Genomic DNA, 16,918 nt, shown 5'->3' with positions numbered 1-16,918 from the left:
AATACTCTTTTTGGTAGTATTTCATATAGCAAATTATGTATTCAACAAACATTTATTGGGTGCCAAATTCATGGTAGGCACTATACTGGAAGTAAAAACACAAGGATGAATAAATCATGGTCTTTATTCTTTACCTTAAAGAATTTGCACTTTCATGGGGAGACCAGCACATAGTTTCAATGTAGTGTAGTAAATGCCGTCACAAAAGAGTGCATGGGTTACTGCATAGAAGAAGATGGAGTTTCCAGCTGAGTTGAAAATATGCCAAATAACCTATTAAATAGGTTACCAAGCATTAATTGAGTTTGGAGTTCATTTGACAAAACTACCATTCTAGTAAAGTAGAAAAAAATCTCTGGTCCTGTTTCCAGCCACTCTTTTAACAGCTGTGTGACATTAATAAAGTAACTTCTTTTTCCAGGTTCAGTTTCTTATATCTATAAAATGGTAAAAGCATTACAGGAATGTAGTGAAAATATTGCAGTGCTATTAAAGCATTCTGATAGCCTTAATGCCCTATCTGTAGAGATATAAGATGATATTATAGGTCCCAACTGAATTATAGTGGCTGTTTTAAGAAAGGACAGAACTAAAATAATGATTGCTTGATTCAACATCTCTTAGTATAACTATAAGGAAACATGAGAATTGCAAAACATTTTTTATTCTTGATTTTGTTTTTAGTTTTACAGTCTTAGAATAATGCGATAATGTATATATGATTATTATGATTTTTTCCCCAGATTGACATCTACAGACACCATTCCCAAAAGCAAATTTCTTGCACTGGGATCCAAATTTCGATACAGTGGCCGTACTCAAGCTCAAACCAGGCAAGCTAGTGCTCTAATTGACAGGCCTGCCCCACACTTTGAGCGTACAGCAAGCAAACGGGCATCCCGGAGCCTTGATGGAGGTTTGTATTGAATTTTAATGGTTTCTTGTGACTCTGATTCATTAGGGAGAGATGAAGGAAGTATAGTTATGTATAAGAGAACCAAATTAAAGAATCTCAGTGGTAAAATGAAAGGGATATTACTAATTGTCTAATTCAGTGGAATCATCTTTAAAGGAGACCTGAGATTCAGAAGAGTAGTGACTAGATCAGGGTTACACTGCTAGATAGAATACCAGTAGAATTATTATTATTATTATTTTTTTTTTTTTGTCCTTTTTTGAGACCAGCTGCACCGCGCTCAGCCAGTGAGCGCCGGCCATCCCTATATAGGATCTGAACCCGTGGCGGGAGCGCTACCGCGCTCCTCGTGCCGCACTCTCCCAAGTGCGCCACGGGCTCGGCCCTAGAATTAGAATTATAAATCTAAATCTATCAGAATCTCTATCACAGAGTGGAAAACTAATTTAGTTTGCTGAACTAAAGCCCTTTTAACCACTTTTAAATAGTTTTTTTTTCTAGTAGGATAGAAAAAAAGGTTCTGCCTCACTACAGCAATCATTTTAAGTTTAGGTCAATTTGTCATGTAGCAATTATAGACAGAAAAAGCAATCCATTATTGGAGTTTCCAAATGTTGTTTAAATAAAATAGGGAAGAAATAAATTTCATGATTATATACACTGACAGAAGTTCTGTCTGAATTTATGTATTATGGCTGGATTTTCTGTTCTAAGTTTAGTCTCAAGCATTTGAGACCATTATGAAATGAATTAATAAGCTACATTTGGTTCCTTATGCCACTATAAAAAAAGGATGGATAATAAATAAAAGTTCAGAAGACAGTAACCAATATAAGGTGTTATTGATTACATTTATTAAGGACTTACCATTGCACAACCCTATGCTATCTACTGTAAAAGCAAGGTATACATTATTATGTGTATATATATTATGGAGGTTAAATATTTGGGTTCTGGAATCACACAGACTTGGTTCCAGTCTCAATCCAGCATTTATGAACTGTGTTCTTAGGCAAGTTACTTAATTTCTCTGTGTCTCAGTTTTCTCATTCATAAAATGAAGATAGTGATAATATCATATTATTTAAAGAGTTTTCATGAGGAATAAATGAAATGATGTATGTATAGTGCTTAGCACATGGTCAGCACAAGTTCCCCCCCAAATGTTAGCTATCATTAAGATATTGTTATTCTGGCTGCAGCATTATTATTTTGTTTTGTATCATCCAGAACTATCCATACTGCTATATTCTGGTTTGTTGATATATGTAGACCTTCTCATGAAGTATGTAGGTCATCCTACAGCAGCTATAGGTACCATTTGGAAATTCTCTAATTCAGCAAGTATTCCTTTCCATGGTATGAGGAAATTTTGCAATAGAATATAAGGAGATTCTCCTTGTAATGTTCCTGTCTGTTTCATAGTTTAGTCATCTCTTGTACTAGGTGCAGGGGATATTATAATATTCATCATAGTGGAAAAAAAACAGGGCATTATGGGAGCATATATCAGAAGCATCTAACTCAGTTTAGAGGAATCAGGAATGGATCAGCCACACATGGAAAAGAGATCACCCAGACAGTAGGACTTTTGTGCTTCCATTCTGTGAGTCATGCTTCTTTTTTTGGTGTTTCTCTACTCTCCTGAGTTTAAAAGGGCTGTTATAAGAATAACAGTACAAGGCATATTGCATGCTTTGTCTGAGTTAATCTTCATGACAACACTATAAATTAGGCTCAGAGATTAAATAACTTTTCTTAAGTTATGACAGCTGGTAATTGGATATTAGGATTGGAATTCAGGTTGCTTTAACTCTAGAACTGATTTTCTTTCAGATACTTACTCATTTATTACTTTGTTCAACAATTTACCTTCTACTTTCTGTGTGCCAGGTATTTTTCTATTTACTGGAGAAACAACTGTGAATACACATACGTGGTTTCTACCTTCATGGAGCTTACATTCAATGGGTGGAAACAGAAAAGAACAAAAGATAATTTTAGATAGTGATAAGTGCTATGAAGAAGATAAAACAGAATAATAGGATAGAGAGTATCTGGGGATGGGGGAGATAGAGGAGCTATTTCAGATTGGGTGGTCCAGTATAAATTTAGAAGTTTCCTCTGAGGAGCTTCATTTGAGCTGAGACTTGAACTATGGAAAGGAACCAGCCATCCCAAAATCTGGGGGAAGAGAGCATTCTGGAAGAGGGAGTTATAAATACCAAGTCCTGAAGGTAGGAGTGAACTTGGCATGTGTCTAGATCAGTACTGTCCCACAGAACTTTCTGTGCTAGTGGAAATCTATTTTGTGATGTCCAGTTCAGTAGCCAATAGCTATATGTGGCCATTCAGAACTTGAAATGTGACTATGTAACTGAGGAATTGAATTCGAATTTAATTTTAATAGTCACATGTGGCTCGTAGCTCCCATATTGGACAGCACAGGTCTAGATCCTAGTAAATGAAGGAGAGAGGAATACAAAGTGAGTGAGGTCAAAGAAGTAAGCAGGGACCAGATTGTGTAGGAGCTTGTAGACCACAGTATGGAGTTTAGATTTTATTTTAATTGCACTGGGAAGCTGTTAGAGGGAGCGATGTAATCTGACTTCCATTTTTATAAGCTCATTCTGACTGCTGGGTGTATACTCCACTGATGTGAGAGTAAAAGCAGAAACAGGATAAAGGCTGTTGCAGGATCCAGGTAAGAGATGATGACAGCTTGGACTTGAGTATTAGCAACAAAGACAGTGAAAAGTGGTCAGGGATACCTTTAGGAGGTAGGGCTGACAGAATTGCTGATAGGAAGGAAAAGAAAATCAAGTTTTATTCCTAGGCTTGATCACTGAGTGGAATGGGAAAGTCGGAGAGGAACAGAGTTGGGGATGCAGAAAATCAAGGAATCAAAACTTCTGTCTTGGATATGTTAAGTTTGAAGGTCTTCATGTCTTTGCCATATTCATATCAGGTATCTCCTTTGTCCAATAAGTCACCTACCTCCAGTTTACCTTAGGTGTGGAGAAATATTTTTTTAATCCTCATTTTTCAGGTGAGAAAACAGGTTGAAAAGTTTGTGACACGTTCAACATCTCACAGAAAGTAAGTTGCAAAGTTAGAACAAAAATCTAGGTCTGTCTCATAGCATATTTCATGTCTTTTCCCATTAAATGGAGTTTCATAGTTATGCCTGATATATTGCTTCTTCCTGATAGTAAAAACAACCAGATTCAAGTGTTAACGAGCTTTGGTACCTTGAACAAGTTAGAAAGGTTTACTTATAGAAATCATATCTTGTCAGCCTCTATTTTTCTAGTTGTAGAAACCTCACAGTTCAAGACTTTAAAAAATCTTGATGTGTCTTGATGTCTCAAAATATTGATTAATACTGACCAGTTAGTATTAAATTATACATTGTGTTCCTAGTGAAAAAAATCTCCAAAAATTTGCCTTCAAAATGCTGTAGCAATGCTTGAGGTTCCCAAATCTAGAAAAGTAATTTGTCAAAGTTAACACAATTTGTTAGTACAAACTTAGGACAATCTACATTTTCCGGTGTCTAGATCAATCCTTTTTATCCTTGGTATGTTCCATGATGCCTCCCTTCTATCTTTATATTTTGAGAATTTTTTAAAGATGCATGATCTTTTGGGGGGGGTGGGGGAGGGGAGACAACTGGCTGAACCACTGACCTTAAGTTCTGGGGTTTTTTGTTGTTGTTTTTGGCAGCTAGCTGGTAAGGAGATCCAAACCTTTGACCTTGGTGTTATCAGCAGCATGCTGTAACCAAGTGAGCTAACCAGCCTGCCCTAAGATGCATGATCTTAACTGGTCCTGGTAATTACCACATTATTTGTTACACTGTAAGTATTTGATAAATATTAAAAATGAGGTGAGGGCTGGCTGGTTAGCTCAGTTGGTTAGAATGAGGTGTTACAACACCAAAGTCAAGGGTTTGAATCCCCATACCAGCCAGCTGCCAGAAAAGAAGAGAAAGAAAAAAAAAGATGATTGTTTTTCCTATTTAGTTGAATGTGCACAGAATTTTATGTCTCAGACTTCTTTTTTCTTTCTTTCTTTTTTTTTTTGTTGCTATGACATTTTTTAAAATTTATTTTTAATTGTCCATATTTGTGGGGTACAGTGTGTCATTTCAATACATGAATATATTGTACAATGATTCACTTAGGGTAGATAGCGTATTCATTATCTAAATAAACATTCAAGATTATTATATAATATATTATTATCTATAGTCAGCCTAGAACACCAGAACTTATTCTTCCTATCTACCTGTAACTTTGTACTCATTAAAAAATATGGAATGCCTCATGAGTTTGCGTGTCATCCTTGCACAGGAGCCATGCTAATCTTCTCTGTATCATTCCAATTTTAGTATATGTGCTGCCGAAACAAGCACTGTCCCAGACTTCCTATGTCACATTTTAAATGCATTAAAAAGTTCCTCATACAACTGTCATCCTTCCCTTTAACTTCCTCTACTTAGGAGAAGAGTAGATTTAAAGAAAAATTTTTTCCCCAGATCTTTACTCCAATCCTGATGTTTAATGAAATTGAGTATCTTTTCATAGTTTATATGCAATTTGCATATTATCGTTTCTGAAGTCCTTGTTCAGATCTTTTGCTTGTGTTTCTGTCAGGTTATCTGTCTTACTAATTTGTTGGAGTTTTTTAAAAATTACATTCTGGATATGAATCTTTTGTCATATACATATGTTGCAAATATATTCTCCCACTATGTGGCATTCTTTTTCCTTCTGTTAATGATGTCTTTTGATGTCCAGAAGTTCTAACGTTTAAGTTAGTGCAATTTATTAATTTTTTCCTTTATCATGAGGAATTTTTGTGTCCTGTTTAAGAAATCTTTCCCTACCCATGGTCATGAGGATATTCTTCAGTGTTTTCTTCTAAAATCCTTATTGTTTGCCTTTCATATTTATATTAATAGTCCATCTGGAATTTATTTTTATGTGGGAAATATTTTAATAGGTCATAATTAATTTGTTTTTCATATATATATTGAGTTGACTCAGCACTATATACTGAAAATGCCATTCTTTCTCCATTTCATTCTAGTGTCACTCACCTTAGTTATATAAATCAAGTGACCATAAATTTGTAACTTTATTCCTGGTCTCCCTAATCTGTTATATTTATCTCTTTGCTTATCCTTATGCCAGTACCACAGTCTGAACTGTTCTATCTTTATAATAAATCTTTATCTAATATGCAGGTTCTCCAACTATATTATTTTTCTTTAAAATTGTCTTGGCTATTCTTGGCCCTTGACATTTTCTTGTATATTTTAGAATCATATTTTTAACTTCTACTAAAAAAGTCTTAGGAGTTTCATTGGGATTAAGTTGACTATATAGATCAGTTTGGAGAGAATCAATATTATTATATTATTGAGTTTTCCAATCCATGAACATGGTATGTCTTTCCTCTTATTTGGGTCTTTTAAAATTTATCTCAGTAATGTTTTATTATTTTTGGCATAGAAAACTTGTGCATCTTTCATTAGATTTATTCTTAGGTATTGGATGTATTTTGCTGTTTTAAATGGTGTCTTTAAAATTTTTTATTTTCTCTTTGTTTTGGTACATAGAAATACAATTGATTTTTCTAGTTGACCTTGTATTCAGTGACCTTATCAAAATCCCTTATTAAATTTAATGGTTTATCTGTGGATTATTTTGGGTACACACTAATGTGTGCCCAATATCAACCAAAAATAATGATAGTTGTATCTCCTCCCCAACTCATACTTTTAATTTCTTTAGTTGTTTTTTTGCTTTCAAGGTAATGCTGAATAAAAATGTTATTAATTAGTATCCTTATCTCCCAATCTCAAGAAAAACTTCAATATTTTATAATTAAGTATGATATTTGCTCTAGGTTTTGTATAGTTACCCTTTATCAGATAAGGAAGTTTTCTTTTATTCGTAGTTTTCTAAAAATTTTTATCATGAATTAGTGTTGACTTATCAAATGCTTTTTACTTCATTTGATATAATAATATGGTTTTTCTCCTTTTTATATTATGTGGAGGATTTCTTTGATTTAATTTTTAAACCAACTAAGCATTCTTGGAGTAAACCCAATTTGGTCATTTTATGTTTTTCTTTTTATATAATTTTAGGACTTTTGCAACTATTTTTGGTAAGAGTGGTGCGGTCCTTTAACTTACCTTTCTTGTAATGTTGTGGACAGGTTTTAGTATCAAGTTTATGCTGGCCTCATAAAATAAGTTGAGAAGGATCGCTTTCTTCTGTTCTCTGGAAGAATTATTCTTACTAGTCTTCCTAGAGATCTTTGAATTTTATTAGTTTTTTTCAAAGAATCAGTTTTGGTTTTATTGTTTTTTGTATTGCATACTTTTTCATTAATTCATGCCAGCTCATGTCTTTATTATTTTCTTTACACTTTTATTGAGCTGTTCTTTTTCTAATGTCTTGAAATGAACACCCATTGATATTTATTATTTCTTACAACCTAACCTTAGAATTTAAGTGACTTGCTGAAGGCCACTACTTAGGATAGAAGTAAAATCTAGGATTCTCCCAGATCCATGCTTTTTATTCTTCATGATGATGACTTATTTTTTGTAGAAGGGGGAGAATAAAAGTTGTTAAAAGCATTGAGCACTTAGTATTTACAGGCACTGTTCTAAGCATTTTACATATCTTTTAAGCATCTGAATTGGATATAAACTGAACAGGACAAATTTTTTTGTAGTTCTGTTTTCAATTTTTTTTTTTCTTCTCTGTGTGCTGTCTTCTCAGTATAAGAACTAGAAACTGGAAATATGTCTATGGAACTATTTTCCCCTGCTTTTCCTAGATCTTTCTTCATCTTCCTTAAAAGAGAGACTTTTCCCCATTAGTTTCCCCTCCCATTTAAAAAAAATTAATATAATCCTCTAAGCTAGAGATGGTGTATTAGGGAAACTTTTACAAGGAGCCTTACTTTAATGATACAAATGAGCGTTCCCTTTCTCTTCTGTTACATCTGGTGCTCAGAGCATCTGCTTCACCAGCTGGAGAACCAAAACTGATTCAGATCCCAGTTTTGTGATAGAGTAATAAGTCACAAGGATAGCTAGTAATGATAACAAGGATTTTTCAGCTTATATTTTTGTTACACTTTTTGATTTTCAAACCATTTCCTTGTATTCCTATTTAATGCTAACAACCTAGTGAACAAAGATAGGCATTTACGAATTCTGTTTTACTCATGAGGAAACTGGGATACAAAAAGTTATGTAACCTACTAGGATCCACAACCAGGTAGTTCATTCATTCAATTAGTGGTTACAGTGATTCTTGCCAGGGAATACAAGGGTACTTCAAAAAGTCATGGAAAAATAGAATTAATAGATAATACAGATCTTTCCCATGAACTTTTTGAAGACCTCTTGTACATTGTTATCATCCCTGGAACTGTAAAACAAAGCACATGCCAAAGCCTTATTCTTGGATACCTCATCTGTCTGGGGTGGACATGAGTGAGCATCAGCTAGTTTTTTATTTGTTTTTAAAGAGCCACAGATGATTCATGTGAGCTTTCTTATAATGGAACCCACTGATTCTATTGCCCCTTTATCATACTAGCAGAAATCGTGCTAGCAAGTAACAGATAAAAATTGAGTTTCCCTTTATTTAGTATAAAAGTTTTGAATTTTACTCTTTTCTGTGCTAGTATATAATTTCTGTTGTTATCAGCCAAGAGCAATATGATACTGAAATTAATGGGCCTATAAGAGTATTAGCACCAGCACTTTTCTTTGTCTAGACCTTCAGAAATGGGAGATGCTGAGTTTTTTAAGTGTTCTCTTTGTATGCACCTGAATCTTGTAATACTAACAAATTAATTAAGAGCCAAAACACCTTTTGAAAAAATCAGTACCCCGCCAACACTGTGAATATACTAAAAAACGTTGAATTATACACTTTAAATAAATGAATTGTATCTTGATAAGGCTATTTTTTTTTTTTTTTTTTGGATAGCTGGCCAGTATGGCATCCAAACCTGTGACCTTGGTGTTATAAAGCTGTGCTCTAACCAACTGAGCTTTCTTATTTTTAGACCAGAGGGGGTGCCTTTAGGGTTGTATGGCCAGAGACCTTATTTTTAAAATACTTTTTTGCGGTTGGCCAGTACAGGAACCCAGACCCGTTAGATCATTCACTTTTTTTGATTTTCTTATTTTATTTATCTATTTATTTATTTATTTATATTGGTTTGTTGTTTTTTGGTGGCTGGCCAATGTTGGGATCTGAACCCTTGACCTTGGTGTTACAAGGCTGCGCTCTAACCAACTGAACTAACTAGCCAGCCCAATAAGGCTGTTTTTTTTTTTTTTTTTGTCTTTTTTGTCTTTTTCCGTGTCCGGCAACGGATCGCAACCCTCAGTGTTGCCCCCGTACCGGACCGGGGACCGGCAACGGGATTGCAACCCTCGGTGTTGCTCCCGCGCCTCGCTCAGCCAGTGAGCAGGAACCGGTCTGTATGTGGGATCCGAACCCTCGGGCGGGAGCGCCACCGCGCTTCCCAAGCGGCGCACTATCCAGTGCGCCACCGGGCCGGCCCCAATAAGGCTGTTTTTTAAAAAAATAAAACAACCTCACAATCACTACTGTGATATTCTTTTTTTTTTGTTTTGGCGGCTGGCTGGTACAGGGATGAACCCTGGACCTTGGTGTTATCAGCACCATGCTCTAATCAACTGAGCTAACTGGCCAGCCCCCACTATCATGATATTCCATTGTGATCCCTAGTTTGCAATCTCCTTTTTGAGAAAATAGAAGAAATTTTCCTTTCTCCAGGGCTCCTAGGTGGTATCTTTCATTTGAATTGAATATCAATGTGTACATAATTTATTTTTGCTCAACAAACTCTTAAAATAATATTAATCCATCACCGAGCATTATGTATTGCACACAGGTACTGATATTCAATGCCGTACCCCACAGATAGGTACAGTTATGTTTCAATAAAAAAAATAAACAGCCATGGGGAACTAAAACAAACAAAAATTAACCCATGACCAAAGAAGTAATAAGGACTTAGGTATGATATTAGAAGTTATTAGTATTTAGGGTGTATAAAGTATTTTTATATCCATTGAGGATCCATCCCCCACCTATCCTATAGATATAGTTAATACCTTCGACATTTTACAATGATGAAACTAAAGTTTGTAAGATTAAGTTCCTTACCCTGAGTCATACTACTGTGTGTGACTAATGTGAGCTTGAGACTAAGACTTTGTGATTTGGCTTTTGCCTTGGTTCTATGCTGCTTTTCACAGTCAAGGCTTTTCATTATAATGTTATTATTTTTCCAGTCTCTGAACTCTGTTTCTGCCCCTGTTTCTAACTGCCATATTCCACACTTATACCTACTTTTCCACATATAGTACAGATTGCCAAGGCTAGGAATGCTAAAGACATAAATCATTTGGCTCTGCAATATTAGTATTGGATTAAAACCAAATGCAAGTGGCAAAATAACACATGGTGAAAGCATTGGCTATGTTTCTATGATGCCAGGCAGAATTGAATTAATTCTTTGAGAGGAGGTGTGAATACACATGTATAATGATACTTTAACACAACTGAGAACAAAATATTTTGTCACATTGCCTTGTGTTGTTAGGTTTGGTCTGCCATCTGCCATTCTTTGAATGACTGTCTTAGAGCACCAGTAAGTAAGTAGCAGGGACTTGCAAGAGGCTACAGATTTTTTATTGAAGGATAAAGTAGATTTTATGTGTCTGCTATTTTTCCTATGCTTCCTCTAAGGAATATTTCTTTCACTGGAGATCATTACAGGGTAACAAACATTTTGTTCTTGGTCTTATGTATAGAAGTAGTTGTGAATTTCATTTTTTTAAATCTGTTTTGATACGTGGAATTCCTTTGTTTGTACCTAATCCTTATAGCTTATAAATCTAAATTTATCAGGATAAATTACTTTCAATATAGTCAGTTTAAGAAAGCAGGAAAGTGTGTAATAAAAATTGTAAAGATTTCCATGCAAAAAGATTAAAAAGCCTCAGAACAAGAAAGGATAATGATCTGTAATTGGAAATAGTAAATCATGCACAAAAACACCTTCATTTCTAAACAATGTCAGATAACTGAGGTTTTACTACAAAGTATTTAGACCTTTTCTTTTAATTCCTGAAAGAATGAAGATAAAAACCTTAAAAAGTATAAGCAGTTGTTTTGAAGTAAGCTATCTAAAATTTACCTGCCAAATAGTTCAAACCAAAATAACAACTCTGTAAAAAGATTCAACTTTTATCATAAGCCTGTATTATTTATTCTCTCTCAAACAGCCTACACAGCCTTTTCCCTAGATCAGGTTTTCTCAGTCTTAGCAACCTTGGCCTCTATGCACTAGCTACATACCTTCTTTTTCTCTCCCTTCCCAGTTGTAACAGCCAAAAATGGCTCCAGATACTGCCATATTTTTTCTGAGAGCAAAATCACCCCCAGTCGAGAACCACTGCTCTACATATATTAGAGAATAGGAGTTATAATACAAACTAACAAGACTCTGGGCAAGGGTAGGACAGAACTCAAAAGGTGTTTTTGTTTCATTTTTAAAACTAAAATCCAAAGATTTTTAATTCATATTATTTTAATCAAATGATTTATTATTATTTTTTTATTTATTTATTTTTTTCCTTTTTTTTTTTCGTGACCGGCAACGGATCGCAACCCTCAGTGTCGCGCCCGTACCGGACCGGGACCGGCAACGGGATCGCAACCCTCGGTGTTGCTCCCACACCTCGCTCAGCCAGTGAGCGGCCGGTCTGTATGTGGGATCCGAACCCTCGGCGGGAGCGCCACCGCACTTCCCAAGCGGCACACTGTAGCAGTGCACCACCGGGCCGGCCCCAAATGATTTATTATTAAAAGGAAAAGTGTTTGGTTCAAAGATTTGCCCTTACAAGCATCAAAAAATAGTACATGTCTTATTAGAAGACCATTTATCAAGTTGTTTTGTAATCTTTCCAAGGAGGTTTTACAGAAGAAATCAGATGTAATTCTTTTTTTCTAGAATATATTTTTAAGTTCCTGAAATCATCTAAAAATAAATGGATCTTTATTTCAAAAAGGCTTCATGGGAGAAAAAAGACTTAATTAACCCTCTTTTTTTTTTTTTTTAATCTCCAAAGACTACATTGCAGGTTCTTGAAACTAACAGATTATAAGATTAACGGATTTTTAATTTGTCTCTTACTTTGATTTCCCACCCCCACCCTGAATTCGGCATTTGTGAAACATGATTGCTGGCATATTTTAGCTTCTCGATTGAGGGTACATTTCACTCTCTTGTTGCCATTATGTACCTGGAAGAGCACTAATGATTTATTTTTTATATTCTGTATAGTAGCGCACTGGACACTGAAACATTCATATGTGTCCTGAATTCACAATTATTTTGCCTGGTGACTTTACAGTAGTACGTTGGCTCTTGCCTTCACTTACTCTTTTCTTTTCCCTTTCTCACATAGCAGCAGCTGTTGATTCAGGAGACCGAAGTCCTCGGCCCACCTCTGCACCAGCCATTGGTCAGAGTCAGGTCGCAGAAGGGAGCGTTCCAGGTGCATCTGTCAAAAAAACAGTGGTCTCTAAAGTACAGAAGGAAACAGAGAAGGTTGAAGTGAAAAAGGAAGAAGAGCCATCTGAGCAAGCTGAGCCAGAGCCCACAGAAGCGTGGAAGGTATGTCATCAGTCCAAATATCTAGCTAATTCACTTTCCGATTTCGAGGTCTTAACTCTTTGAGCAGGAGGATTTTCAAAGCATTTAATTCTTGTTGAATTCTAACAAAGTTATTCCTTCCTCATTCTTTCTGAAAGAAGGTGTCTCCCATGAACCTGTAAGTTATTTTCATAGAATTATGTCATAAAGACTGTAAGCTATCCCAGAAGTTTTTAGGTGACCCACACCTTGACCCAACTTAGTATTTTAAAAACGGGCTTATAAAACACACCAGCATGGTGATCATCTGCTTTTTAAAATAATTTAACTCATCCAGAAGGAATATCCATGTTGCATTTTAAGAGTAAGCTCTTCTATTGTGATTAAAATAAAATTTGATTTCCTAAAATGGATCTGTGCACAACGTTTCCCAAGAATAGGTATTACATAAAGCACATCTATGTAGTTCAAATCTTATGTAGCTTTACAAAGAAGAGAAGATCCATTATGTAGTAGAGGTTATGCTGCTGAATTGCTTATGGTTCTGAGTTGATTTTATCCATAGTCACTGCACTGTGTTGAAAAATTGCCAAATTAGCCGATTTTCCAGGAGTAACAGTAATTGGACTGATCTTTTATATGTTTTAACTGTATTTAAAATACCAAACTATTAAATATGACATACAGTTTACTGTTCTTTTGAAACTGCATTGAATCCAGAGAGAAAAAAAGATTGAGTGAATGGTGAGAGTTTGAGTTTTTGTACCTAGCCAAATATTCATGACATTCGTCATCAAGTTCTATGTCAATAATGCCTTTTTAATGTCAGACTACCTCCTCAGTTTTTAATTTAGAATATCTCACCTGTAACTTTTGACTGTCCCTCTGTTTTTTGTACTGACTAGAAAGTGTTGGATTACTAAAGTTGTTAGAGAAATCTTCCCAAGTGGCTAAGATTCCTCTGGCTTTCTGCTAACTTACTTATTCTCCTTTTGTCTATAAAACAGACACAAATATCTTCAAGAATAGGTTACCTTTGCTCTTGGCACCTCGGCAGAGTGAAGAGATCACTCTTTGGTGGATGCCTTCTACTTAAGTGCTGTTAGGGGGTCTTCTTGCCAAATAATCTTATATAAACATATGCCTTGAGATACTTGTATTGAAATGAAACTGCAAGCCACCTCTGATAACCTATTACTGTAATATTAGTGGCAGAATTAAGAGTGACTCTGAGCTGATTTTATTTGTAGCAGTTAGAAAATTATGGCATTTACCTGAAGCCATGTTTATTATGTAAAGCAGTAGTAGTAATAAATAGCCTTTCGGGCCAGCCCGGTGGTGCACTGGAGAGTGCGCCGTGTGGGAGCGCGGCGGCGCTCCCGCCGAGGGTTCGGATCCCATGTGGAGACCGGTTCCTGCTCACGGGCTGAGCGAGGCGCGGGGGCAACACCGAGGGTTGCGATCCCGTTGCCAGTCCCCGGTACGGGCGCGACACTGAGGGTTGCGATCCTGTTACCGGTCAGTAAAAAAGACAAAAAGGAAAAAAAAAAAATAAATAAATAAGTAGCCTTTCATTATCTAACACTAGTTTGGTGCCAGATACAGATAGCTTTTTGTCATCTCGGGTCATTTGACGAAGTCTATTTATTCTGCATGTGTGGAGATAGTACCTCTCCCCCATGTATATTGTTATCTAATTTAATGTTCTCTGTAGGGAAATATATAGAACCTTCATTTTATAATTATTGCTATTTGGCCTCAATTCTTGAACTGAAGTAGAGGCTCTCAATTTTCTTTTGTTGGATTGATAAGGACCCAAAGCAAAAAGAAGTCATTAATCATTTAAAAAAGGAATTTAAGCTTTATAAAATAATTTAAAACTACCATTTGTTAAGTGTATACAATTCTATGAGGACAGTATCTCCCTTTTATCAATAAGAAAATTTAAGCTCAGGGAAGTGAAATAATTGCTTATTATCTGGCCACACGGCAAGAATGCTGGGATTCAGAGTAGAAATGAACCAAATTGTTAATTACCCCTACTAGTTAAAAGTGCTATCACTGGATATGCTTAGACGGTGCCACAAAGTTTAGTGTTATCTTATGTTTTTTACATTCAGTCCTAGAGAAAATAACACAGTGACATTGTACTCTGAAGTAATGTTGCTTAGTGTGATTAAAAAAAACATGTCAAAACCGCAGATTGATGAGGTTCTGTAAAGTACTTAGTGATGTAAAGTGACCGATTTAACCCATAATAAAAACAATCCGTTTTCTAATTTTGAAATATTCAATGTGTGAGGCATTGCTTACTCTATTATGCTTCCTCCAAATGGCCTGTTTTTTAAAATAATTACTCTCTCTATATAAAATGACTATTACTAAAGGTATTTCAAAACTAAGCAGGAGGACTTAACTATTTTTTTCCTACTGTTAAAGGTGAATCTTGCTCTTCCACCAAACACATGGGCTCCAACTCCCTAGAGAGGAGACTGCAGCATATTGAATGTTGCATCTGAGTCCTGTGTATGCTTACTTATAAATCAGCCCTGGAAATAATTGCATGTGTCAGTTACAATTTGGGTTGAGTTTATTTTGATGTTTTGTCGTGTAATAAACTGAAGGATGAAACTACCTCTTGAAACATATTGATAAACTAACAAAATCTGTATATTTACTTGTTTGGTGTTATATGTGATTTGTTGCATGTGTATTTTAACTGTAAAGATTTCTTTTTCTAACTATCATGTATGTCATACATTGATATCTTCATTTGTAAATTTTTGTTGTTGTTGTTGTTGTTGTTGTTGGGGGAGAGTGGCTGGCAAATACAGGGATCAAACCTTGGACCTTGGTGTTATCAGCACCACACTTTAACCAACTGAGCTAACTGGCCAGCCCTTGTATATTTGTTTTCAAATGTTATTTAAAGTACTTTCAGATCATTTAAAAAAAAAACAGATAAAATAAAAACATATTGTTATAGCACTAAATAAGCCTAAAGTATTATAAAGAAGTATATGTTTTTCTTCATCAGTAGAATAATTACCTTAATTTTCTTTTTCCATAATTTGCATATCTGTATTACCTCTTCAGTCTTGAAAATGTGATGGTGAACTAAGATTGCTATTGGGAGTAATATCCTTCCCTGTACATTCTCCATAAGACTGTATTATGATGATTACATATCAGCATATTTCACAATCAGCTTAAAGATTCAGCTTATTTGGAAACACTATTCATAGAAACCTACTAACCTAAAATGATTTTACTATATTTCTTAAATGTAGGTGGAAAAAACCCACATCGAGGTTACAGTACCCACCTCAAATGGTGACCAAATACAGGTTTGTGCCAACAAGCCACTTGTTCCTTTTTCCCTCTACCCCCTCAGTTTTTCCTTTTCCCTCACTCCCCTCTCCTTAAAATAATTATAAAATGAAGGTTCAAACAAACTTCAATGAGCCAATTTTTATCACTTTTCTTTCTTTTTTTAATTATGGCAAAACAGAAGCTTGCAGAAAAAACTGAAGATCTGATAAGAATGAGGAAGGTTAGCCATTTTTCACTTTCACAGAACTGCATTGCCATTTCATACATGCTGACTTACAATGCATTAAAAAGACAGTGATCCATTCTTTTCACCAGTTTTTCTTAATCAGAGGTTACTTTCAAATAGCAGCTATAGTAGCTATAGTATATATATGTACATATACACATATATACACCAAAGAAATTATAATCCTATAGTATATATTAAAAGATTTCATTAAAGAAAACTTCCCAGGAGGAAAATATCTTTTTAAACAAAATGAATAATCAGTGAGGGTCTAACCTATCCTCTATATTTAACTTTATAAGAACTGCATTTCACAATGCCATCATATTCTTAGACTCATTGACAATATTTTATGCACATTTACCATAAAAACCATCATAGCAGCAACTCCCAGAATTGTTAATAACTACAGATTTGACTTCTCGGTGCCTCATTCTTCTCAGCTACAGAATGGCATGAATCAGTTCTTACTGAATGTATTTATCGACTGATCATGTATAACATGCCCTTAGATCATTCTTATAAAAAGGTATTAGAAATCTACATACTGCAGTATTATGAAGCATGGAATACATGTGAAAAATTATGTTTTTAAAGTATTTCTCCTCTCTGTGGTACATGGAGTTTCAAAGATTTTTAAAGTCATATATTTTAAGATAACCCTCAAACAGTTCAATTTCAGAAATGAACAGAAAACACCTTGTTAT

The 16,918-nt window shown here is 35.1% G+C and overlaps 1 protein-coding gene across 2 annotated transcripts in view; it reads left to right on the top strand.

The window, feature by feature from the left end:
• EPB41 (erythrocyte membrane protein band 4.1) overlaps positions 1-16,918 on the top strand; it is a 112,336-nt gene that overhangs the window by 48,275 nt on the left and 47,143 nt on the right. The window contains exons 10-13 of one of the 2 annotated variants that reach the window (XM_008568672.1): positions 744-916; positions 12,465-12,673; positions 15,943-15,999; positions 16,164-16,205. In XM_008568672.1, coding sequence (XP_008566894.1) covers positions 744-916; positions 12,465-12,673; positions 15,943-15,999; positions 16,164-16,205 — 481 coding nt within the window. The remainder of the gene's footprint in view (positions 1-743; positions 917-12,464; positions 12,674-15,942; positions 16,000-16,163; positions 16,206-16,918) is intronic. The other variant, XM_008568673.1, reaches the window with a different exon arrangement.

The sequence above is a fragment of the Galeopterus variegatus genome, unplaced genomic scaffold, assembly GCF_000696425.1.
Source record: "Galeopterus variegatus unplaced genomic scaffold, G_variegatus-3.0.2 Scaffold431, whole genome shotgun sequence".
NCBI lineage: Eukaryota > Metazoa > Chordata > Mammalia > Dermoptera > Cynocephalidae > Galeopterus > Galeopterus variegatus.
This window is presented reverse-complemented; position numbering and strand designations above follow the sequence as displayed.